The sequence below is a fragment of the Apteryx mantelli genome, chromosome 13, assembly GCF_036417845.1.
Source record: "Apteryx mantelli isolate bAptMan1 chromosome 13, bAptMan1.hap1, whole genome shotgun sequence".
Classification (NCBI taxonomy): Eukaryota; Metazoa; Chordata; class Aves; order Apterygiformes; family Apterygidae; genus Apteryx; species Apteryx mantelli.
In genome coordinates, this window is record NC_089990.1 from 22,386,649 (window position 1) to 22,406,133 (window position 19,485).

At 44.6% G+C, this 19,485-nt stretch overlaps 1 protein-coding gene across 1 annotated transcript; it reads right to left on the bottom strand.

The window, feature by feature from the left end:
* Positions 1 to 2,688: 2,688 nt before the first annotated feature.
* PGK1 (phosphoglycerate kinase 1) lies at positions 2,689 to 15,912 on the bottom strand. The gene is made up of 11 exons (XM_067304329.1): positions 15,809 to 15,912; positions 13,342 to 13,392; positions 12,386 to 12,541; positions 12,123 to 12,267; positions 10,069 to 10,172; positions 9,248 to 9,367; positions 6,499 to 6,613; positions 6,007 to 6,186; positions 5,109 to 5,286; positions 4,736 to 4,834; positions 2,689 to 3,172 (listed from the first exon to the last, which is right to left on the bottom strand). Exons 1-11 carry the CDS (start codon positions 15,871 to 15,873, stop codon positions 3,132 to 3,134), a joined length of 1,254 nt encoding a protein of 417 aa, XP_067160430.1. The 5' UTR covers positions 15,874 to 15,912; the 3' UTR covers positions 2,689 to 3,131.
* Positions 15,913 to 19,485: the final 3,573 nt, after the last annotated feature.

The following is a 19,485-nucleotide window of genomic DNA, read 5'->3' on the forward strand; positions in this document are numbered from 1 at the left end:
GGGCACCTTGGGGAAGGCGCGGAAAAGGGGAGGAGGGAGACGTCCATGCGCCTCCATGGGCGGCAGGGGTGTCCCCCCTCACAAAATGGCCGCCGCCCCTCAGGGCGGCCAGCGGGCGCGTTGGGGGCGCTAACGGCGTCCAGCGGCCGTTGGGGCGCGCGCCGCAGCGGCCGCCCCGTGGGCCGCTCTGAGGGGCCCCCGCCCCCGCGCGTGGCCGCCGGCTTCCTCGCTGCGTCGTGCCTCGGGTGCCATTGATTGCACGTGCTATGGCGCCGGGGCGCCTCCTTGCCCTCCTCCTGCTTCAGTGCCTTGTCAGTTATGCAGGAAGACACCAGTAAGAAGGTGCCCGTGTTCCTGCCTAAGAGAAGTTTGCTTTACGGGCTGCAAGTTTTGAGTCTCCCGTGTTAAAACTTATAATCTCAGCCCACTTGTTATGTGCCAAATCTATTACCTTCAGATCATGTCTCTGTGACTGCTTTGTCTTCTAGTATCTCTTCCACAATGTTAAGAACTAGCAACATTCTTCACCCCCAAAAATATTCTCAACAAGTACAATGAAAACATAAAAGCAGAACTGTCGCAGATTCATGTCTAGACGGATATTGTTAGAGTGGATGTAAAAGCAATCTAGAAAGACCACTGTAATTCCAGAGGATGTCGAACAGAAACAACATCTAGGTGCCTAAAAATACATTTTATCACAGTGACATGCAGGTGCTAAAATGAAATTATAAGGGACAAAGTTTAAATGTCTGGAAAATGTCAGTACAGTAATTAGCTACTGGTCATCAAGTGCACAGCGCCTGTGGTCTCAGTGTTGGGATGTTCCAGCCATTTCTCTTTAAACCTGTAAAACTGAATACGTGTCACTGGTTTTGATGTGTTGGGATCCTTACGTTTTGAGCACAGAGACCTGAAACTTGCTAGAGTTAAAACAAGCTGCATGGAAACAGAAAAGAGCTTGTAAAGATGTGAGTAGCAACCACCTAAAATCAGGCAGAAAAACTTTTAGCAGTGGACATCTGTGTTCGTGGAGTATTACCACTCCTTGCCCTATTTGATTACTGTCAGTTTTGTTATGTTGCTTTCGATGAAGAGGGGAAAATCCCCACTGTTAGAGGTAGCGGCCACACACCAACCCTTCACTGTAAATACCGAGAAAGGAGCGATAGAGGGAAGGTCTGTTATTGCTCCGTGGGAATCCAGCATCACAGGAGTGTAAGAGTGACACTAAAATGGGCTGTGCTGTCACGAGACCTTGTTTGCCAGAGCCAGACAAGAATGGCTGTTCTAAAACATGGTGGAGCGTTTGTTTTTGTAGTACTGGATTTCCAAAATCCATAGTCTTTTTGTGGCCGACAAGCTTGCTCCTTTCTTTGCCTCGTTACTGCAGCTGTCGGAGGTCTGCACCCCTGCCTGGAAAACACGAGCAGCAGCTAGGAAGCAATCCTAGCAAAAATGTGCATCATTCATGCGTAATCAGACAACGCTCGGGGGATTTACAAAGGAGGGAGGGAGGAGAAGACCACAGAGCTCCGCTCATTTGCATTATTTCTAGGTTCTTGTCTTTGCAAGAGTCCGTTTTAGTTTTAAAATGTAGTGAGTATATACCTCATACACAGCTTTATACATACTTTATTGGGTTTTAGTTTGCATCCCACTGTGACCAAGTAAAATTGGGCAAATAGACTGTGTCTGTTTATACCACGTTCCCTTTTTGATTTGCTAATATTGTATACACACACACTAACTTAAAAGTACACTCTGTGTTGTGGCTTACTGCTTACCCCAAAGGTTCTCTCCATGGTTCATCCTGGCTGCTTTGCGCAGCTGAGGCCATGCAAAACCTATAGGAAGACAACTGGGAATTCACAAGGAATAGAGGCAGGTAATAGCTGCTTTACTTTGCACAAGCAGTTCAGTTGGAGCACCCCATCCTTTTACAGTTCCTACAGGTAGAGCCATGACTGCTAATATAATCCAAAACACGCTTTTGGCTGCTCTAAAGCAGAGGCGTTTGGTGTAGACCTGGGTTTGGTTTAGAGCCACCCTGTGCTCACATTTGGGTCCTGCAGCAAGCCATAACAGTCAAGCTGGGAATGCCAACTTTGTCCATTTATGCTGTGTTGGTGGTCCTCCACTGATAATACTTGTGGTTCCGCAGCGTGCCTAAGCCACACACGCACAACTCTAATTGTCCAAAGCGCATGGTTTTGCTGTGCTAGATGTAGTGCTTTTAAGGATCACTTACTTGAGCAAAGCAGCTTTTCAGTCCTGTTTGCATACGAAGGGGGGCAAAGAATGCTTTCTAAATTTTTATTGGCCCGTGTCTTCATGGTTTCTGGTGTACTCAAATCAGGTATATCAGTTGCCCAGGTTTACTTTTAAATTTGCATTTTTTTTTTTTTTACTTGAATTTGGAACATTCAAAATTTCATCTTTATTACTTCATGGCATGGAAGTTTGACATTACAGCACATCTGTAACAATCAGCTTTCTTACCAGCAAAGTTCACTTTGATGGCTGGGGTGCTTATAGATCCAAATGTTTGGACAAAAATAAAAGAATAATTACAAATATGATATAATAGTGTAAAAAGTAAAAAGATCTCCAATGCCTCAAGCTAGGATGAAGATATTTTAAAATAGACTATTCTAGCAGTCTGAAATAACAACCATACACAAGCTGTTAGCACTTTAAATATGTTTATTTAGCAGCTACTACAGTCGGCCTCCAAAAAAGTTGGAGTCCCTCTGGTTTCTGAACTGTGTCAAGTGATGAAAATGCCTGCTAAGAACATTGAAGAAGCTAAACAGTGCACTCCTTTCTGAGAAACGGACATGTCTAATAGGGATTAATCTCTTCAAAAAGGCAAAATATAAATATATACACTCTAAAGTCACGACAACAATTTAAACAAACTACGTTAATTCAAGTGGGATCACAGTGGACAAATCCACATGATGTAAACTGCGGTTGTAAAATATCTCTGCTGTCTTCTTCTCAAACCCTGTCCAATTTCCATCTACATTCTGCGATCTGCCTATTGCAGAGTTGAAATACAGAAGCGCTGAAGTGTTGAATCTCAGGGGCTGTGCACAGGAACAGGAACTGGGGAGATACTCTGTTCTTTACACGTTGCTCAGGGCATCCACACCAGGAAGAACCTTACCTGTTAGCAGTTAAGAAATTATAGATTAAAAAGGGCAGAGACTGGACCTGTATACACTTTTGTAGCTATTCAGGCATATAGGTTACATTTAAACTGTTTCACATAGTAAATATATTTTAGTGAGTATCCAGAGCACAACTGCACTCGTGTCAGCAGACAGATTCTTAAAGGACCCCAGTCTTCAATGGTCAATTAACAATAATTGTAAAGTTCTACCCGAGTCCCTTCTAGGGTCAGATCCAAACACTGTAAGAACCTTTTCCATTGAGTTTGACAGCAAACACATTTTGGATTGGATCTGAAGAGTTGCTGCATACTTTCTTCAATCTCTAGTGGCATGTCAATAGGATGTTGGAGTGTATAGTGGAAATTTTAAGAATGAATTAAAGAAACAAAACCTCCTGTAAGTTCTGAATCATTTACTGGGACTAAAACACCCAGGTCCAGGTATTTAGATGCCTCATCCTACTGACAGGAGCAAGGAATCTGCTCACCTTTGAGTAAGAAGGCCCAGATTATTGAAGTGTAGTGTTTTCTAAAGTATCTTTTCATCATTTTGTCCTACTTTAGTAATAAAGAGAGACCATTCTGCTTTTCCTTTTTTGAGAAAACCCACCTTCAAATGCTCAAGCTGTGTGACAGTGCTGAATTCTAACACTGTTCACAACCCACTAGTTTGTTGGTCGTTTTTTTTAAATCCTCAGAAGTTTTCTAATTAGCTAGACTTCCGTTACATTTAAAAGATCACACACACAAACCCACATTTTGGGCCAAAACTTAGACAACTTTGTCCTTTTGAATAAATCAGTTGCACAGTGTTTCCTTCTAGCCATCTGGATTCTTTCCCTTTACCATCACTCCCTAGGCAACAGAAACAAAAGCTCTGTCTCGCATATAACTGCTGGAAACTAACAGCTGCAGTGCAGTTTATTGCAGTTTCTCTTCTACAGAGTAGTTGACAGCATTAGATAATTTACACATATTGGGAAACAGCTAATTACCAGAGGAAACGAAAACTCATTTAGAGTACAATGTAACTCATTAGAAAAATCCTGTAAATTCTCACCATTTTGGATTCCAAGTCTTCTTGTGCAGGTTTGTAAATGATCACTAGAGGGCTCCCCAAAACCAGGGGATTTCAAAACATGCTCCTAAAAAAATGAGGCCTCTAGCCAAAATTCGAGATTATTCTGATGAAGTTTCACAAATGGAAAAGGGCTGTCTTGTATCTGGGTGTTTTAAACAGTCTGGTTAGCATGTCTCAGGATCAAAGAGGGCCTGATCTCAAGGCTGTCTTATTTTCTATCCCAGCATTTTTGCTTTCTGGGGGTGGCAGACTATGCTCTTTGCAAGAATCTTTCATTTTCTTTCACCTCCTCCTCAAGGAGCACTAAGGAAAGAAGAGCTATGAGGAGCATGTTGCTCAAAGGTTGCGTGCAACTCCACAAGGTGAAACAGAAAAGACATTCATTCTGTTGTCATCCTTTCTTGAACATCAGCACAGGGTAGAGCACCCAGAACTATGCGATTTGCTCAAACGAGTTAAGAGGAAAGAGCAGTTACCCTCTAGCAGTTCCAGGCTGGCACCACCTCCCGTGCTGACATGGCTAACTTTATCTTCAGTGTTCCACTTTGCACAGCAAGTAGCTGTATCTCCACCACCTGTCGAACAAAGAAAAATCAGTGAGACAGCAGAAATTAAGATTTTGTTCAGCTTAAGCAACATAGCCTTGCTACTGGCTGGTCTTGCTCCCAAGTGCTCCGCATGAGTACAAGCACTACAGTGGTTTTCACAGCCATGCCTGCAAGCTGAGGAGGAGCTGAGAACGCTGGAGAAGGAAAACAATTTGACAAATATTTTTCAACTTGGCTCCAGCAAGCAGATGCTTCTTGCTTGGATTTAAAAAGTCAGGAACAAACACATACAACTGCTTACCAATAATGGTGATGCAGCCCTTTCCAGTTACTTCCACCACTTTGTCCATCAGGGCTTTGGTTCCTTTGGCAAACTTGTCCCACTCAAAGACACCAACTGGACCGTTCCACACAATTTGCTTGGCCCTTCCCACAACTTCAGCAAACTTCTTACTACTCTCAGGGCCACAGTCCAAGCCCTAAGACAAGTAAGAGAAATCATACATACAGTTACTGCCAACCATCATCTCAAGTCACCAATGTCTAACTGGGATCCTCAGAAGCTTTTTCATCCTTCCCCTTCATTACACATCCAACAGAACACCCCTCCATTGACACCCCCAGGTGTCAAACACTTGTTAGATCTGAAGTAGACAGCCTAGTCATGGGGCTTGGAAGGGCCTGAGGGCTCTGTTTTCACAGCATCAAGCTTGCTGCTGATGCAGAAACAGCAACACACCGGATGTGAAAGGAGAGTTTCTCTGTATGCACTGAACACTGAGGAACAAAGAGATTTGCTAGCAGCTGCTGCTGTAGGGTGGAGTCTGGTGTGGTATTTGTCTTTTTAGTATGAATAAGTCATTTTTAAGTCTGTGTCAGATGTCTGAAGCCTCAGTTAGAAAGCTTTTGCCTACTCTAATTAAATTCTGGCCAAATAAAAGGATTTCTACTGCACTCAGATCTGAAGGTTTTAGAAGTTTGCTGTTTTAATCCAAATCTCACAAAAGCTACTTTAGACTGAAAAATTCAAGACAAACCACATGGCTTCAGTTTCATTAAGCCAATATACTCCTCGCAGCTGACTCCTTTCAGCAACATTTACAAAGGATCATAAGTACTCTTTTTATTCCTTTAAAAGGTGTCCTTCCCACTCCACTGCTCACTGTGCTTTTTTTAGTCCCTTGGCTATTAAAACTTACCATCCAGCCATCAGGAATGCCTGAAGCCACTGTAGCTTCTCCAGTCTGTGCATGTTCATCGAATTTGTCTGCAGTGATGAAGTCAACAGGCAGAGTAATTTTCACACCATTCTTCTCTGCCTTGGCCATCAGGTCCTTGACAATTTTTGATCCCTCTTCATCAAATAGAGAGTTGCCAATCTACAAAAATTATTTGGGGAGGGTGGGGGAAAGAGTCAGATATTTGTTTAGCTGCTGGTCATTACAGAAGAGAACAGCAGCAGTCAGCCATAGCCATACTGCTTGGGTGGCAATTCTGGAGACACTGTTCCCTTAAACCACCTAAACATCGGCAGTAATCCTTGTTTTTGCAGACTGATTTTCAAGAAAATTCTCCGTGCTCTCCTGCTCTCACAAGAGCCAATGTAGCCAATTCTCAATACCAGAATACACAGGAGACACTTGTAATCATCACCTTTACTAGAAGCGGACACAGAGGTGCTCTTTTCATACCTGCATATTGTTGATCACTTTGAGAAAGGTGAACGCCATTCCACCACCAATGATCATCTCATTGACCTTATCCAACATGTTATTGATCAGCTGGATCTTATCCTGAACTTTAGCTCTGGGGAAAGAGAGAAAGAGTGAACAATGTAGCCACAGCCCAAAACTCCTCAGACAAAACGTATTCTGTTTTCAGCTAGATGGCATGAAGCCTCATAACAAGTTCTTGGATAAAAGTCTGAAGCAGTATTACTCAACTGCTGTTCAGTAACGGCAATATAGTGATTGCGGCATATCAAGGGCACTCAGAGAACAATGCAACAAAGGAACTGTGGCGAATGGGCAGAAAGGGAATTTGGCAACTTAATAAGCCCAGTGTTATACAGCGACTTACAAGAGCATTAGTCAGCCTTACTTTGTTTCTATATTTATATATAAAAAAGAGCTTCATCTGGCACTTTAATGCCTATTTCCCTGGACTGTCCAGCAAGGCAGGGCAGGGATTAGAGCACTGCCATTCACAACCACTGTCCAACTCTGATTCGCTATACCACACTACCCTGTGCTCAGCTCCCATAACTAGCCCAAGTCCAGCTCCCCATCACACTCACAGCACAGCTTCAAACTACCAGAATGACCTGCCATACAGACTGCCCTCCCCAAAAGCAGATGACTGCTTTCAGCACGAGATACGAACGATAATGGAATAACAATGCCAAAATTACTTTATGCTAGAATGTCAAAGGAGGCAGGAAATGGACTCAAATCTCCTGTCTTCCCTCTTTAATGCCATGTGCTGAATTTTTGTTGTTGCTGTTCTCTAAAGGAAAGCTTGGTAAAGACCTTAGGAAACAGCCCTGGGCTACTTCTAGACTGGCACTCAGGAGACTTGCATTTTAGTCTCAGTTTGGCTGTGTTTTGCTTGATGACATTAGGTAACACCCTTTCCTTTTGTTGCTTCAGTTTCCCCGTCTCTAAAACAGGGATAATGATATGGATTTCATTAATAAAATGCTTTCAGACCTTTTAGTGAGAAAAAATAGGTATTGCCTCTACAATTCCCACCTTAGTGGCCAGGGAGAGCTCCGGCATAAACCACTCATCATAAACCCTAATTCAAGCAGTGAAGTTGCTAATGTCATTGTACTATGGGAGCAGAACTGATAAAGAAGCTATTGATGAGACAGATAGATCCACAGCAAAACCCTGCAGGGCCCACCTTCCTGTGCACAGCTCCAGGCAAGGCAACGGATGCGAAGGTGAATTGCACTTCTGCCTCTTTCACTTGCACATACCCTGCTCCTAACACCAAATTGCTTTTTTGCACATAGTTTTTCTTTACCAGCACATTTCATTTCCATTTTACTTGTTAATACAATTTTTCCCACTTCAACTTCCGGGTCCGGTTTTGTTATACACAAGAGGCAGCCAACCTGCAGCTGAACCACACACAGCTTGCGAGTGGGACTTCCCTCTGGGCTGCTGTGGGAGGAGACGATGGAGCAAAACTTGCTAAGACACTGCCATCTCACCTGGGAACAGCTGCACCACCGCTGGAGTGGTGGTGTTTTCAAACAGATAAAGTTATTCCGTGACTCTGAACTGCTCTCAGAGCTCCCACTGTGACTCACTAAGATGCACAGTCGGTATTCATCAGTCCTTGGCCACACAGTGAGTTTTGTATCCAGCTCCTAGACTTTGATATGCTGGTCATCCCTGTTGCACCTCTCTAATGAAAGGTTATTTTGTTCCTATTGGATTTACAACACTTCCAGACTTTACTAATAGGCCTGATATTTTAATAATTTGGCCATCTGAAGTGCAACTCTAACTCGAACATCTGATACGGTAATAAAGTAACAAACTTTCCCTTGATTCCACCAAGGTCAATGAGGAGTACATAAGCACTTAACGATGGGTAGCCTGTAAGCTCTAAAATTTGGAAGGGTATTAATAAAATAAATTAATAAATAGAAAGTAGCATTGTTCAGTATAACTGAGGTCACAGAAGATGTTTAAAACTTTATGTGAGAACTGAATACTACTTAAAAATATATTCATGTGTGCAAAGAGCAGGAATAAGCCACATACTTTAATCGAGAGCACAGGGATGTTATGGTGTTGAAGCTTTGCATTAATTAGCAAAGTATTTTACTTCACCCGAGAAACTACAGTAGACTGTCACAGAACTACTGTGTTAAACTGAGCATGCATATACCACAAGAATCGGCAGCAGTGGGAAATTATTTCTATGCACAAGTAGTCATTCAGTTTTGCACCTTCAAGACTCTTCGTACACGAGCTGTTGCTAAAGAGCAGGGGCTCATCCAGCTACAGTAGGTCACCACTGCATATGACAGACTGTGTCAACTTACAAGGCGCTGAGCTTGCAGGATGCTTGTACTCTGAACTGTGAGGGAAAGGTCACTGACAATGTTTCAGGGCCATCGTGTGTATCTGATGGCTCCCCTCGTTCATCTGTACAACAAGCTGCCATGGACTAACTCAAATTGGGGGATATAAGGTGGTTATTATGAGGAGACCCTGATAACATTATCACAGGAGTGGACAGGGTCAGTTAGCTCCTCTATAATCCACATCTTACAGAGATCTCAGCACGCATCTACAAATCTGAACTACAGGTATAGCTCCAAGGAAAGCACTTGTTTGAACCAAACCAAGAAAACTTCATTTCTTACAGAGAAGAAGCTGGTGTTAAAGAGAAATAAAAAGTGAACACATTCTCAAGTCTTACCCTCCAAGAATTGCTAAGAAGGGTCTCTCTGGACTCTCTAGGGCCTTAGCAAAATAATCCAGTTCTTTCTTCATCAGGAAGCCAGCAGCCTTCTGAGGCAGACTGACACCTACCATGGAGCTGTAGAAAAAAGATGAGTGAGGAAAGGAAAAATTCTGCATCAGTACAGGTCCAAACAACCTTGTGTCTCACAGCATTACAAAGCCAATCCTTTAGTCAGCTGCAGCAGTGAGAATATCTACTACCTGTATGAAGAGAAACACAAGGTTTTTCTTTTCCTAGTTTGCCAAGCCAGCTGCACAAGTTTACTGCTCTGAGGTTGTTTTTTCATGAACCATTTTGATATGCAAGACATTGACAGCATTAATCAGGGATCCAAAATGCTGAGAAGCAAATAAGCAGAGCAAAAGCAGAGATGCCTTCCTCCAAAAACACTGGATTATGAAATAGAGCTCAAAGAAGTCCACTACAGAGTTTGCACATATGCATATCTAAACACACTCCATGAGAATAATCAACTGGGGCTATTAAAGTTTAGGAAGAGAAGGCTGTTATAATTGCACAGTGTTTATACAAGTCCTAATCAAGTAATTTTGTGTCTTCAAAGTTTCAACTGTCTCCTGTTCTCATCAGAGGCAAACTTTAAATAGCATACACTATAGACAACCACCTCTGCAGCGTACATTGCTCAGGAAAAAACATAGCAGAATGATAATGGGAAAAGCACAGAAAAAGTTATAACTAATTGAGGGCAAAGCTGTGTGTGTTTTCACGGTAGGCAACACTGCAGTTCTGCCTGTGGAAGGAAGATGAATACATACCTGTGAGCTCGGTGGGCAGTTCCAAAAGCGTCATTGATATAAACATCTCCCAGTTTAGAAAGAGAGGCTCTGAAAGCCTCCACCTTGGCAGAATCAGCCTTGATCTAAAAAGATAAAAGAATGACAAGTTTGTGCTATTCAGTTGAAAACATAGAGCTGATTTTGACACTAGGATCAAATTCTGCCATTTGGCTTGTAAACCTAAAGCAAAGAAAGGGCTGCTGAAGAAACTATCAGCTCATCCTGTGGGTCACTGTATTTCATATTTCAGTCCAGTAGGAGCAACAAAAAGGTTTAAATGGTTTAAACTCAATGTTTAAGTCCCAGAGCTTGCTATTCTCCAAGGCTTGAGAACTGTTCCTACCTCAAGCTTCAAGTTTTTAGGGCATCAGTAGGGCAGGAATAAATTGCAACTCTACCAATCTTTGGGTCTCTTTTGAACAGATTTTCAATTGTGTGCACTGAACCATAACACAGAAAGGGTGCATAGCGACAAGGCTGCTAAGGTGAGAGGAAACACACTCATGCTCACTTACTGAACAAAGAAAATTTGGTTCCTATCACCACAGGTAAAAGGATGAGCTCTGGAAGAATTCACTTAGCGACCACATTTATAAACAGCCTGCACAGTAACACAGGCCATGGTGACACCAGCCAATTCAGGAATGCTGGAGATAAGCTAAGTGTGTAGCAGGCGTGAACAGATGCATTTCTGTTAACAGACTTTTTCTCCATCCTCCGGCATCCTACCAAATCCTCACAGGATGGTTCAAGTAGTTCAGTTTTCTTTCCCACCACCAGAAAGACAGTGGAGCTCTCCTGGAGAGTGAAGTGACTTCTTGGACCTAGTTCATAGCCATGTGCTGTTAAAGAACAATCTGCACTAGCTGTCAGACAATCACCTCTCCAAGTGCCTCTCCGCCTTACCAACTCACCATCCCAAGAATTACAGAAGTGCACAAAATCAAGGGAATTTTTCCCCAAAGGAAATTAAATTCTTGTCTCACTGTTCTCCCTGCCACCATACTGGCTTCCAGTGGCACAAGGTGGTGGTGAATAACTCCAGACTTGCTCAACTTCTCCTTGCCATCTGCAAAGGCTTACTATTTCTCTGGGCCATTTTTAAGCTACAAGAGTCTTGTGTCAGTCCATAAAGGGCACCACACGATGTCAGCATTCCACTCCATGCACTGAATCTGGAAGGAGCCAAGGCCTGAGGAAAGTTAATGGGGTCACCATCGCTAAGAAAAGCAGCTGTCTGGAGCAAGCATTCTTCCTGACCTTCAAGAAAATGTCAGAGGTGCATGGCAGCCTGGATTCTAGTTGCCTACTCCAAGAGAAAGCAGCCTTACACAGGGGTTTGAGAATCCCTACACAGTACAATGCTTAGACATTGCATTACAACATTAAGCAGAGAACAATGAAGGAAATGTGGTTTTCGTGGCCCCAATGACAGTAAGCTATCTCTGACAGACTTTGTTTTCTGCTTTAGACATCCTCAGATAAAGTCTAATAAGCAGCAACCAGTTTCCTGCACAGCCCTTCTCAGCCTTTCTTTTACAGACTATGCGACCCATAGCGTAGTCATCTACAGCCTTTCACTTAAGCATTTTCATTTTGGAACTTCTTCCTGTTGCTCAAAATATTCAGTGTTTACCTATAACCAGCACATGTTCTCTGACTTCTCAAGAATGTTTTACAGCCCCAAAAAAAATTGAGATGTGAAGAAGTTGCACACAGTGTTTCCATTTTTTTTTCAGATGAATAGGCTTAGTTTAGCACTTATTGAGATTCCAAAAAGATACTGTCCACTGAGAGCTCTTAAGGCTCTAAGGCCAGTTTTTATGTCAAATTTGCCATTGTAAATTCAATGCATTTGACTCAAACTCTAGGGCAGAGCACAATACAAGTGATCGGACATACTGCACAAAAGCACTCTGACATCCTTCCGAGAACAAATTGCTAAACAGCGCTCCAGACAGACATCTAGCTCCTTGTCAGCCTAGAGCAAACAAGGTACAAAGGCCAGTGCAGGCATGCACTTCAAGCTTCACCTTGTTCCCTGAAGTATCCTTCCCTTTCCCTTCTTCTTCTACATGGAACCGGAGGTTCTCCAGGAGGATGATGGAGCCAGCTGCAGGATTAGCACAGGCCTTCTCCACCTCAGGACCAACACAATCCTTCAGAAATAAGATCTCCCTGGAGACACAAGATATACACTGTCAGCCCACTAATGACTCTTCCTTTCAGAAAGGAAAGCATCCCGGCCTGCTGACAGAGAGGGCCTGATGCATGCTGAACTGCTCTTCTACTTCACCTGCCCATGAGCGCTTTAAGCTCCACAGCCACTGGAGCCAAGGAGAACTTTTCAGGCATGGGAACACCATCCGGGCGACCCAGATGACTCATCAAAACCACCGACTTGGCTCCATGATCCAAGCAGTGCTTGATGGTAGGAACAGCTGCCTTGATTCTGTAATGGCAGAGAAGAACAAGTAAAATTAAGAATTACTGACCACTTTGCTGAGAGCCCTGGGAGTCACCCCTCAAAAAGGACAGAAGAAACAGAGCACTAGATCAGGATTATTATTTAAGTCCATCCTACCTCGGGTGTTTGCATGATTCAGCCTACCTCTCGAATGGCATCACCACCAGTATTCCCCCAAAAGGAACACTGGGCTTCTCAGGAACCCTACGCTTGCTAGTACTTGTGTCCAGGAGACTTGCTACATCTCACAGAATACAGCTTTCCTGGTGGAGCACATCCAACCTAGTCCTCTCCCAGGGAAGGCAGGAAGGAAGGAATCGTTACAGTCCCTGAAGCACAGTCCAGCATGCATCAACAACATTATATATCTCAGCATGTTTTCAGATGTTTCACTGTTATCTTCTGTGAGATGGAAGGCACAGGAGTTAAATGCACTTTGCCATCTAAATTCTGCTGACTGCTTGTAGCTAAGAAATGCCAGGAAACTGGAACATTACCATGCCTCCTGGTTTAGTCAGTGATCCTGAACCAATAAAAGGAAAGTTGGGGATGTTGAGCAGTGAGCTTATACAACAAATTCTCACATACAGCCAAAGAGGTGGGCTTCCGAAATGGTCTTAACACCGCAATGAGATTATTTTCTCTGAGATGCCTTTAATTGCCTGGTAGCAGCAACTGATGGCTTAACCACAAGTAGCATTCCAGGTACTGCTAACAGTACTGGGCTGAAACCAGAGAGAAAATGGACTTTGGGGCTTCCATCTGGGATGAAAATTAGGGCTTACCTTTGATTGTTGGTTATTTTGTGATCCTTCATTGGAACATTGAAGTCAACCCTAAAAAACAGAAAGAAGAACTGAATATGCAACAAATGCCTTTTACAAAGAGCAATGAAGCCTGCTGGTAAAGGGGGTGGCTAGAAAAGCAGTTACAATTAAATTTAGAGCAAAATTTTTGCTTCTGCTGTGCACAAGTCCCATTATGAAATTAACAAGTTATCAGCCACTTTTGGTTGCAAGGATAAAATGCAAACAGGGAATAACATCAAGTAGAGTGACTTAGTAAAGTTATGCCACTAATACGTCCCAACAGTTATGACCACAGTAGCAATGATGCTGAAGCAGAATATAAAACTGAGATTGAAAACTGCTGTTCATTTAGAAAATCATGCTCTAAGATCACTGACTTAGGGGCTTCCCAGGGAAAGGAAGTGGATAACATAAAGTAACATTGTGTTCTCCAGTGAGGCCTCTTCAATACTCAGTCAGGTAACCTTGGCAAAGAGACAGGCTGAGGCAGGTGTCCAGTTATTGCCTACAGCTTTGAATTTCTGTTAAGTGCATCAGGGGGGTTTCTGCCTGTTTCTGAGAGGTTTTCAAAGTGGAGATCTGTTATTTGGTGAGACAGCTGTTGCACCGGACGGCACACTTTAATTATTTACCTCTAACCTCTCTGCAGCTAACTGCTGCAGCTTATTACATTCCCGCTGGAAGATCTCACGTGGATCTAGAGGTAGCTTCCCTACGGCATGCCGGCTGAAGAGATGCAAGGGAGGAGTTTCATCAGCCATTTCTGACCAGCAAGTACCTTGTGCCCACGTGCTGACTGAGCAGCAACGGGAAGCTGAGTTGCGTAACAGCTAGAGGCAGAACTTACTCATCAGATGCCAAAATGACGGAGTCTTTTCTCCCGTCTGACTTGCTCAAAGAAAGCATGGCCAAAGCGTGATCACTAAGAAGCAAAATCTTTTTCTTTTGGGTAGGAAGAGAATGCCTGACTGTAACTGTATATCAGAATGAGGACAGTGAAATGCTAAATTACAGTTTATTGATCGTTGTTCTATATTAAAGAACACCAAAATTCAAGAGGTTGCTTGAATTTTCTCCTAGTACATTCAGTAGAAGAGACATATGGAAACAGCTTCAAAAGCTGCCAGCAAAATAGAGGTAGCTGAGCAGAAAAAATTCAACTGGCAGCCCACGGTACAGTGGACTAATTCTGAAAAGGGGAAAAAAAGCACCATAATCACGCTATTATTCTAAAATAAGTGAATAAAAGAATAGTTGGCTTTGCAGAGCCATCAGAGCTACAAAAGAAAGAGCCCGTCCACCCTTGCTCCCTGCTGCAGGCCTGATAAGTCAACTCCACTGAAATCTGAGCTCTCCTTGAATCCTTCCTCCCCCCCATCCCCTGTTTCTACGAAAGCCACTGCCTTTGGCATTATGACTGGAAGATAAGCAGGTTAGGAGTATACCAAAATTATGATGAATAAGAGGAGAAAAAAAAAAGCATTGATTTTAGCAGTACTGAGAGCATGTGGTGATTCCTTTCGAGGAAACGAAGTGCAGGCGGGAAACACAAAGACCAGCACATTATCTGCTGTTTCACTCCGTTTTAGTAGCCAGGCAAAGAACTGCAAGGATGGATACGGATATTAACTATTGGAGACTAAAAATCAGCCAACCCAGCCTCTGTAATGCAAGACTTCTCTATAGCACATGTCAGAAGAGGAAATACTGGTCAGATGGCAAGAAATTCAGCTGTTATGGAGATGAAAAGTTTTTTGTTGCACTACGTTTAGGAAAGGCATGCAAATTCTGAGCTGGCTTCTTTGATTTTCATTATGGGGTCCAATTTTTGGTAATCACATTTCTAGGAAACTGCTTCAGAGTAAGACGATCGAGAAACAAAATAAAAAGGGCAAGTTTTCCGACAGAGAGATTACAGGGGAGAGGAAGTTAGCACGTTATTACAGCGACCTACTCGCACAGCAAGGTCGCAAATGTTTATTCATCGCATTAAGATGACCTCGGGCAGGGAATACCACAGTAAAAGGTCCATGTGGAGCAGGAGGCACCACGATGCGCCCGAGCGCGCTTATCTCCCAACATTTGGCAGCAATTCCCACATCAGACTTTCAGCTGGCCTTGATGTTTTATCAAGGAGCCGTAATTCCCGAGTTTAGAGCGTGATGTCAGAGAGCACCAAATACCTGCAGTTCAAGTCTCGTTGCAAAAAAGCAAGACTATTACTCTTACTCGGGCAGCTGCCCGGGCCCGTATTGCCATTTTCTCAGCAGCGCTTTGCAGGAGGGAGGAAGGGGGGCTGGGGAAAGGGCTGCTTCGGCAGCAGCCGCTCCCGGATTGAAGCGCGGAGAGCGGGCGGGCTGGAGGCAGAGGAGCTCGCCGCCGCGGAGCGCCCGCGGTGCCCCGGGGCCCCCGCGCCGCCGGGCCGGGCCGGGCCGCGCCTCACCTCATGACCACGCGCTTGCCCTTCACGTCCACCTTGTCGAGGGTGAGCTTGTTGGAGACAGACATGTTGCCTGCGTGTCCGCCGCCCGCGCTCTGCGGCAGCGCCCCGCCGCGCCGCCCGCCGCCGCCGCCGCCGCCCGCCCCGCCCGCCGCCCATTGGCCCGCGCCGCGCGCCGCGCGCCGCTATTGGCGGGGCCGCCTGCCCGTCGGCGGGCTGCTTCCGCCCCGCCCCCGCGGGAGGCCGGGCCGCGCGGCCTGTCCCGTCACGTCCCGCACGGAGCCTCTGCGCGGCGCAAGATGGAGGCGGAAGCGGGGCCGGGGGCGGTGGCGGCGGCGGCGGCGGTACCCGCCCTCGCTGCGCCGTCAGGCGCCGGGGGGCGGCCGGCCTGGCCCCTTGCGGCTGTGGGTATGCGTATAATATATCTACGCGGATTTCTAGCAGCCCTGCAGTGCAGTGTAACGGGCGGGTGCTGTGTGAAAAAGGAGCTCTGGGTCTCTGGCCCTTACCTGCCGGAGAGCTCGGCCTTTCTGCTTGTTGGCGGTTTTGTTTTTTGCCACGTTCACCAATTCAGCAGATCTTTGGGAGAAGATTCTTAGAGCAAGCTGAATGCCTGGTAAAATCCGTTCTCTGCTGGCAGGAGAGCCACGCTGAGAGGGACAGCCTGTGACGGACAAGCAAAGTGCAGGGAAAACGGGAGGAATGTGCGCACACAAGAAACAAAGTGTTAAGATACATAGCAAAACTAATGTATTCCTTCAGGAGTCAACTTTATCTGTGGATGCATCCAAATCAAACTAATGCATCTGCAGGACTGAATAGTTCAAAACATTTGCAGAAAAGTAAAATACTATGGTAAACACCGGAAAACAAAGGAATGCGGTGCTGGAAGCGGTATGTGTAAACACTCTCCTCTGTAAACATTTAGAGGCCTTGAAATAGCAGATCAGGGCAGAGAAAAGCCCTGCTAGGACTTAAAGCAAGAGCAGAATCATTGCCTGTTTCCCAGGTCAAAACAGTGGAAGAATATAGGTACAAATAGGTACAGACCTGCTTTAATTTGCTATTAAAACGTGGACAAACTCTTGAAAGCTGACCACTCAGATTGGTAAGGAAACAGACTTAAGTAAAACCATCTACCGGCGTTTATTGACATAAAACCACATTTTGGGTCACACAGAGATCAAAACATCCAGTTCGCATGGGCTCAAGGCAGAAGATAAGAGCGGGAGCGTCCTGGCGCAAAACTCGCTGGAGAGCTCCAAAAAGCCTGGGACAGGCCTCAAGGACACGTTGGAGACTGAATGAGTGAGCTGCACCGACAGCACCATCGCTCGCGGGCAGTGCCGATGCTAACGGAGCGTTCACCAAGGATGGGCCCAGGGTCACATCCCAATTTGGCCCTGGAGCCAGGAGTGCTCCATTTCCAGCTATTCCTCCAGGGTTCGCACGGCCAAAGCACGCTCGTGAGCTGGAGGGTGCTGGCACGGAGACGCGGCTGCTCGAGGAGCCCGAGCCCTCAACGGCTCAAAGCATGGCTGGGAGTAGGTAAATACAGGTGTGTTTTAAAGGCACTACAAGGCTTATTTAAAAAGCTTTCATGTCTTCTTCTAGCGGTAAAAACACATAGAGAAGAAATGTCACAGTGCATGGCCTGAACTTGGCAACGCGAGCACAGCCAGTAATACAAGATGGGAGGCAGCTATATACCAACGCTGACGGAGGAGGGGCAGCGGGACACCTGCCCATCCCCAGGGACGAGAGCGCGTTAGGCCTTAAAGGACAACGCAAGTCATTTGGTGGAATTCTACTGTGCTTGAGGGTTTCCTTGCTGTAAATTCTTGCCTGCAGAATCAAATGGTAAAAGAGGCTCAGAAACTGTTTCTGACATAAAGTGAGACACACAGATCTGTAGAATACTTCAGTACACTTCCAGCACAGTCAGGTTCGGTGTAATAAAAATACCATATAAAGAGATTAAAAACAAACAACCAAGAACACTTTTACTAAATAGTACTCCACTACTAACCTATATATATATATTTATTTGTAGAATATTGTATAGTAAATCCTTAGCAGTCTGTAACTTAGTGCAGTTACAATGATATGTCGTTTTGGGGCAGAACTGCAGCTGCAGTTCATTAGGTTGACCCTGGTTTCATGCTTGCTTGGTCGGTTTTTCTCTATATTTTAAGAATGAGGTAGGGGGAGAGGGAGGAAGTCACAGAAGAACTTGGGGTAGCAGAATGCGATTCCAGCTGAAACATGGCCAGGACACCAGACTTTCATGCATTATGGAGAAATTACAAAGATATAAAGTCAGCAGAAAGGGGAAGTATTAGAGACGTGTTCAAAACTGAAAGCTTATTTCCATGCTTGAATCACCTTTCTGTCCTTCCCTCCTGTTGTGAAATATTTGGAAAATACTGCAAATATTTAAAGAAAAAGACCTGTACTTTTAAGTTAACCAGTACAACAAAGGGCAAAGGACTGGTACTTCAAAAAAACAAAAAACAAAAAACAACAACAAAAAACCCAACCAAAGAACTGGCCTTAGGACCTTGACTGTCCTGGGAAGCCGTTTCCAGGAGCAGGAAGCAGAAGCCGTGCTCCACGCAGGCACAGCTGTCGGCAGTGTGATCCCGGCTGCTTCGTTTAGCCAGAAGAAATGAAATTATGGCAAGTTTAGACAGGTTGTAAATTTTGGTGCTCTGGCCTATATATTTGCATGAGACCAACTGAACTGCTGTGGTTTGGAGACCAGTAATCTGCGTTTTCATCTGTGTCACATGATCCAGTCTCCCTGCTTTTATGACCACCATGTGCATTTTAAGTTTCTACTTAAAACCAGGCTTCAGCATAATTTATATATATATATATTTTTTCCCCTAACAGTACTACAATATTCAAGCACATGTATCTTATAAGAGGTTATTCTCTCTATCCTTCAGATGAAGGAGATTGGGAGGGAGATGGAGAAACTGCCTCTCCCCCCCCCCCCCCAAACACTGTCTCTCAAACTTATATGCTACATTTCAGAAATGGTACATCATGAAATGAGTCTGAAGTAAGTCCATTTATAACAGAAGGCTTTTATACACATATCATACATTTCACAATGTGGTTTTAACCTCCAAAACCACGGCCTAATAACAAAGGAAGATTTGTTCTTTTTTAATTTAAGAATTATTTAATTGATTTAACACACAAAAGGTGTTCTTGGACTCTCCAAGCTGATGATGCTCGGGGCGTTTTTCGTCTTCAATATAAACATCACCAGCAGGCTCCCCCAATCAATTTTAAGTGTGCATTTGTTTATTTTAACATAACTGCTCCTATTTTTTTGCTCTAAACCTTTAGCACTGCCTACATAAAACAAGAAGGTGCAATAAATTAGACTCAATTAGTGGTTACTCCCTAACAAGAAGACAAATCCCCAGTTATCCCCCGTTCCCCATTATAGCTGTCACTGAGCTGTTACTTAAGTGAACAGAGTAAGAGAGACGTGAACGTCATTTCGTTTTCAGGACGCCAGCGCGAGGGGCCAGTTAGTCAGGGCCGGGCTCCTGCCTGAGCCCACTCCCCGCATCACCCCTTCGCCGGAAGCGGATGCCATTTCTGGACTTTCTAAGATATAGGGCCCTCTAGGGGGGGTGGATGATAATTCACTGGAAAGCGTT

Coding starts and splice junctions, on each gene's coding strand:
- PGK1 (XM_067304329.1), bottom strand. CDS start 15,873: ATGTCTGTCTCCAACAAGCTCACCCTCGACAAGGTGGACGTGAAGGGC. Junction 9,368..10,068: donor ACTGCCCACCGAGCTCACAG/GTATGTATTCAT, acceptor TTTTTTCTACAG/CTCCATGGTAGGTGTCAGTC. Junction 5,287..6,006: donor GCATTCCTGATGGCTGGATG/GTAAGTTTTAAT, acceptor TACTTGTCTTAG/GGCTTGGACTGTGGCCCTGA.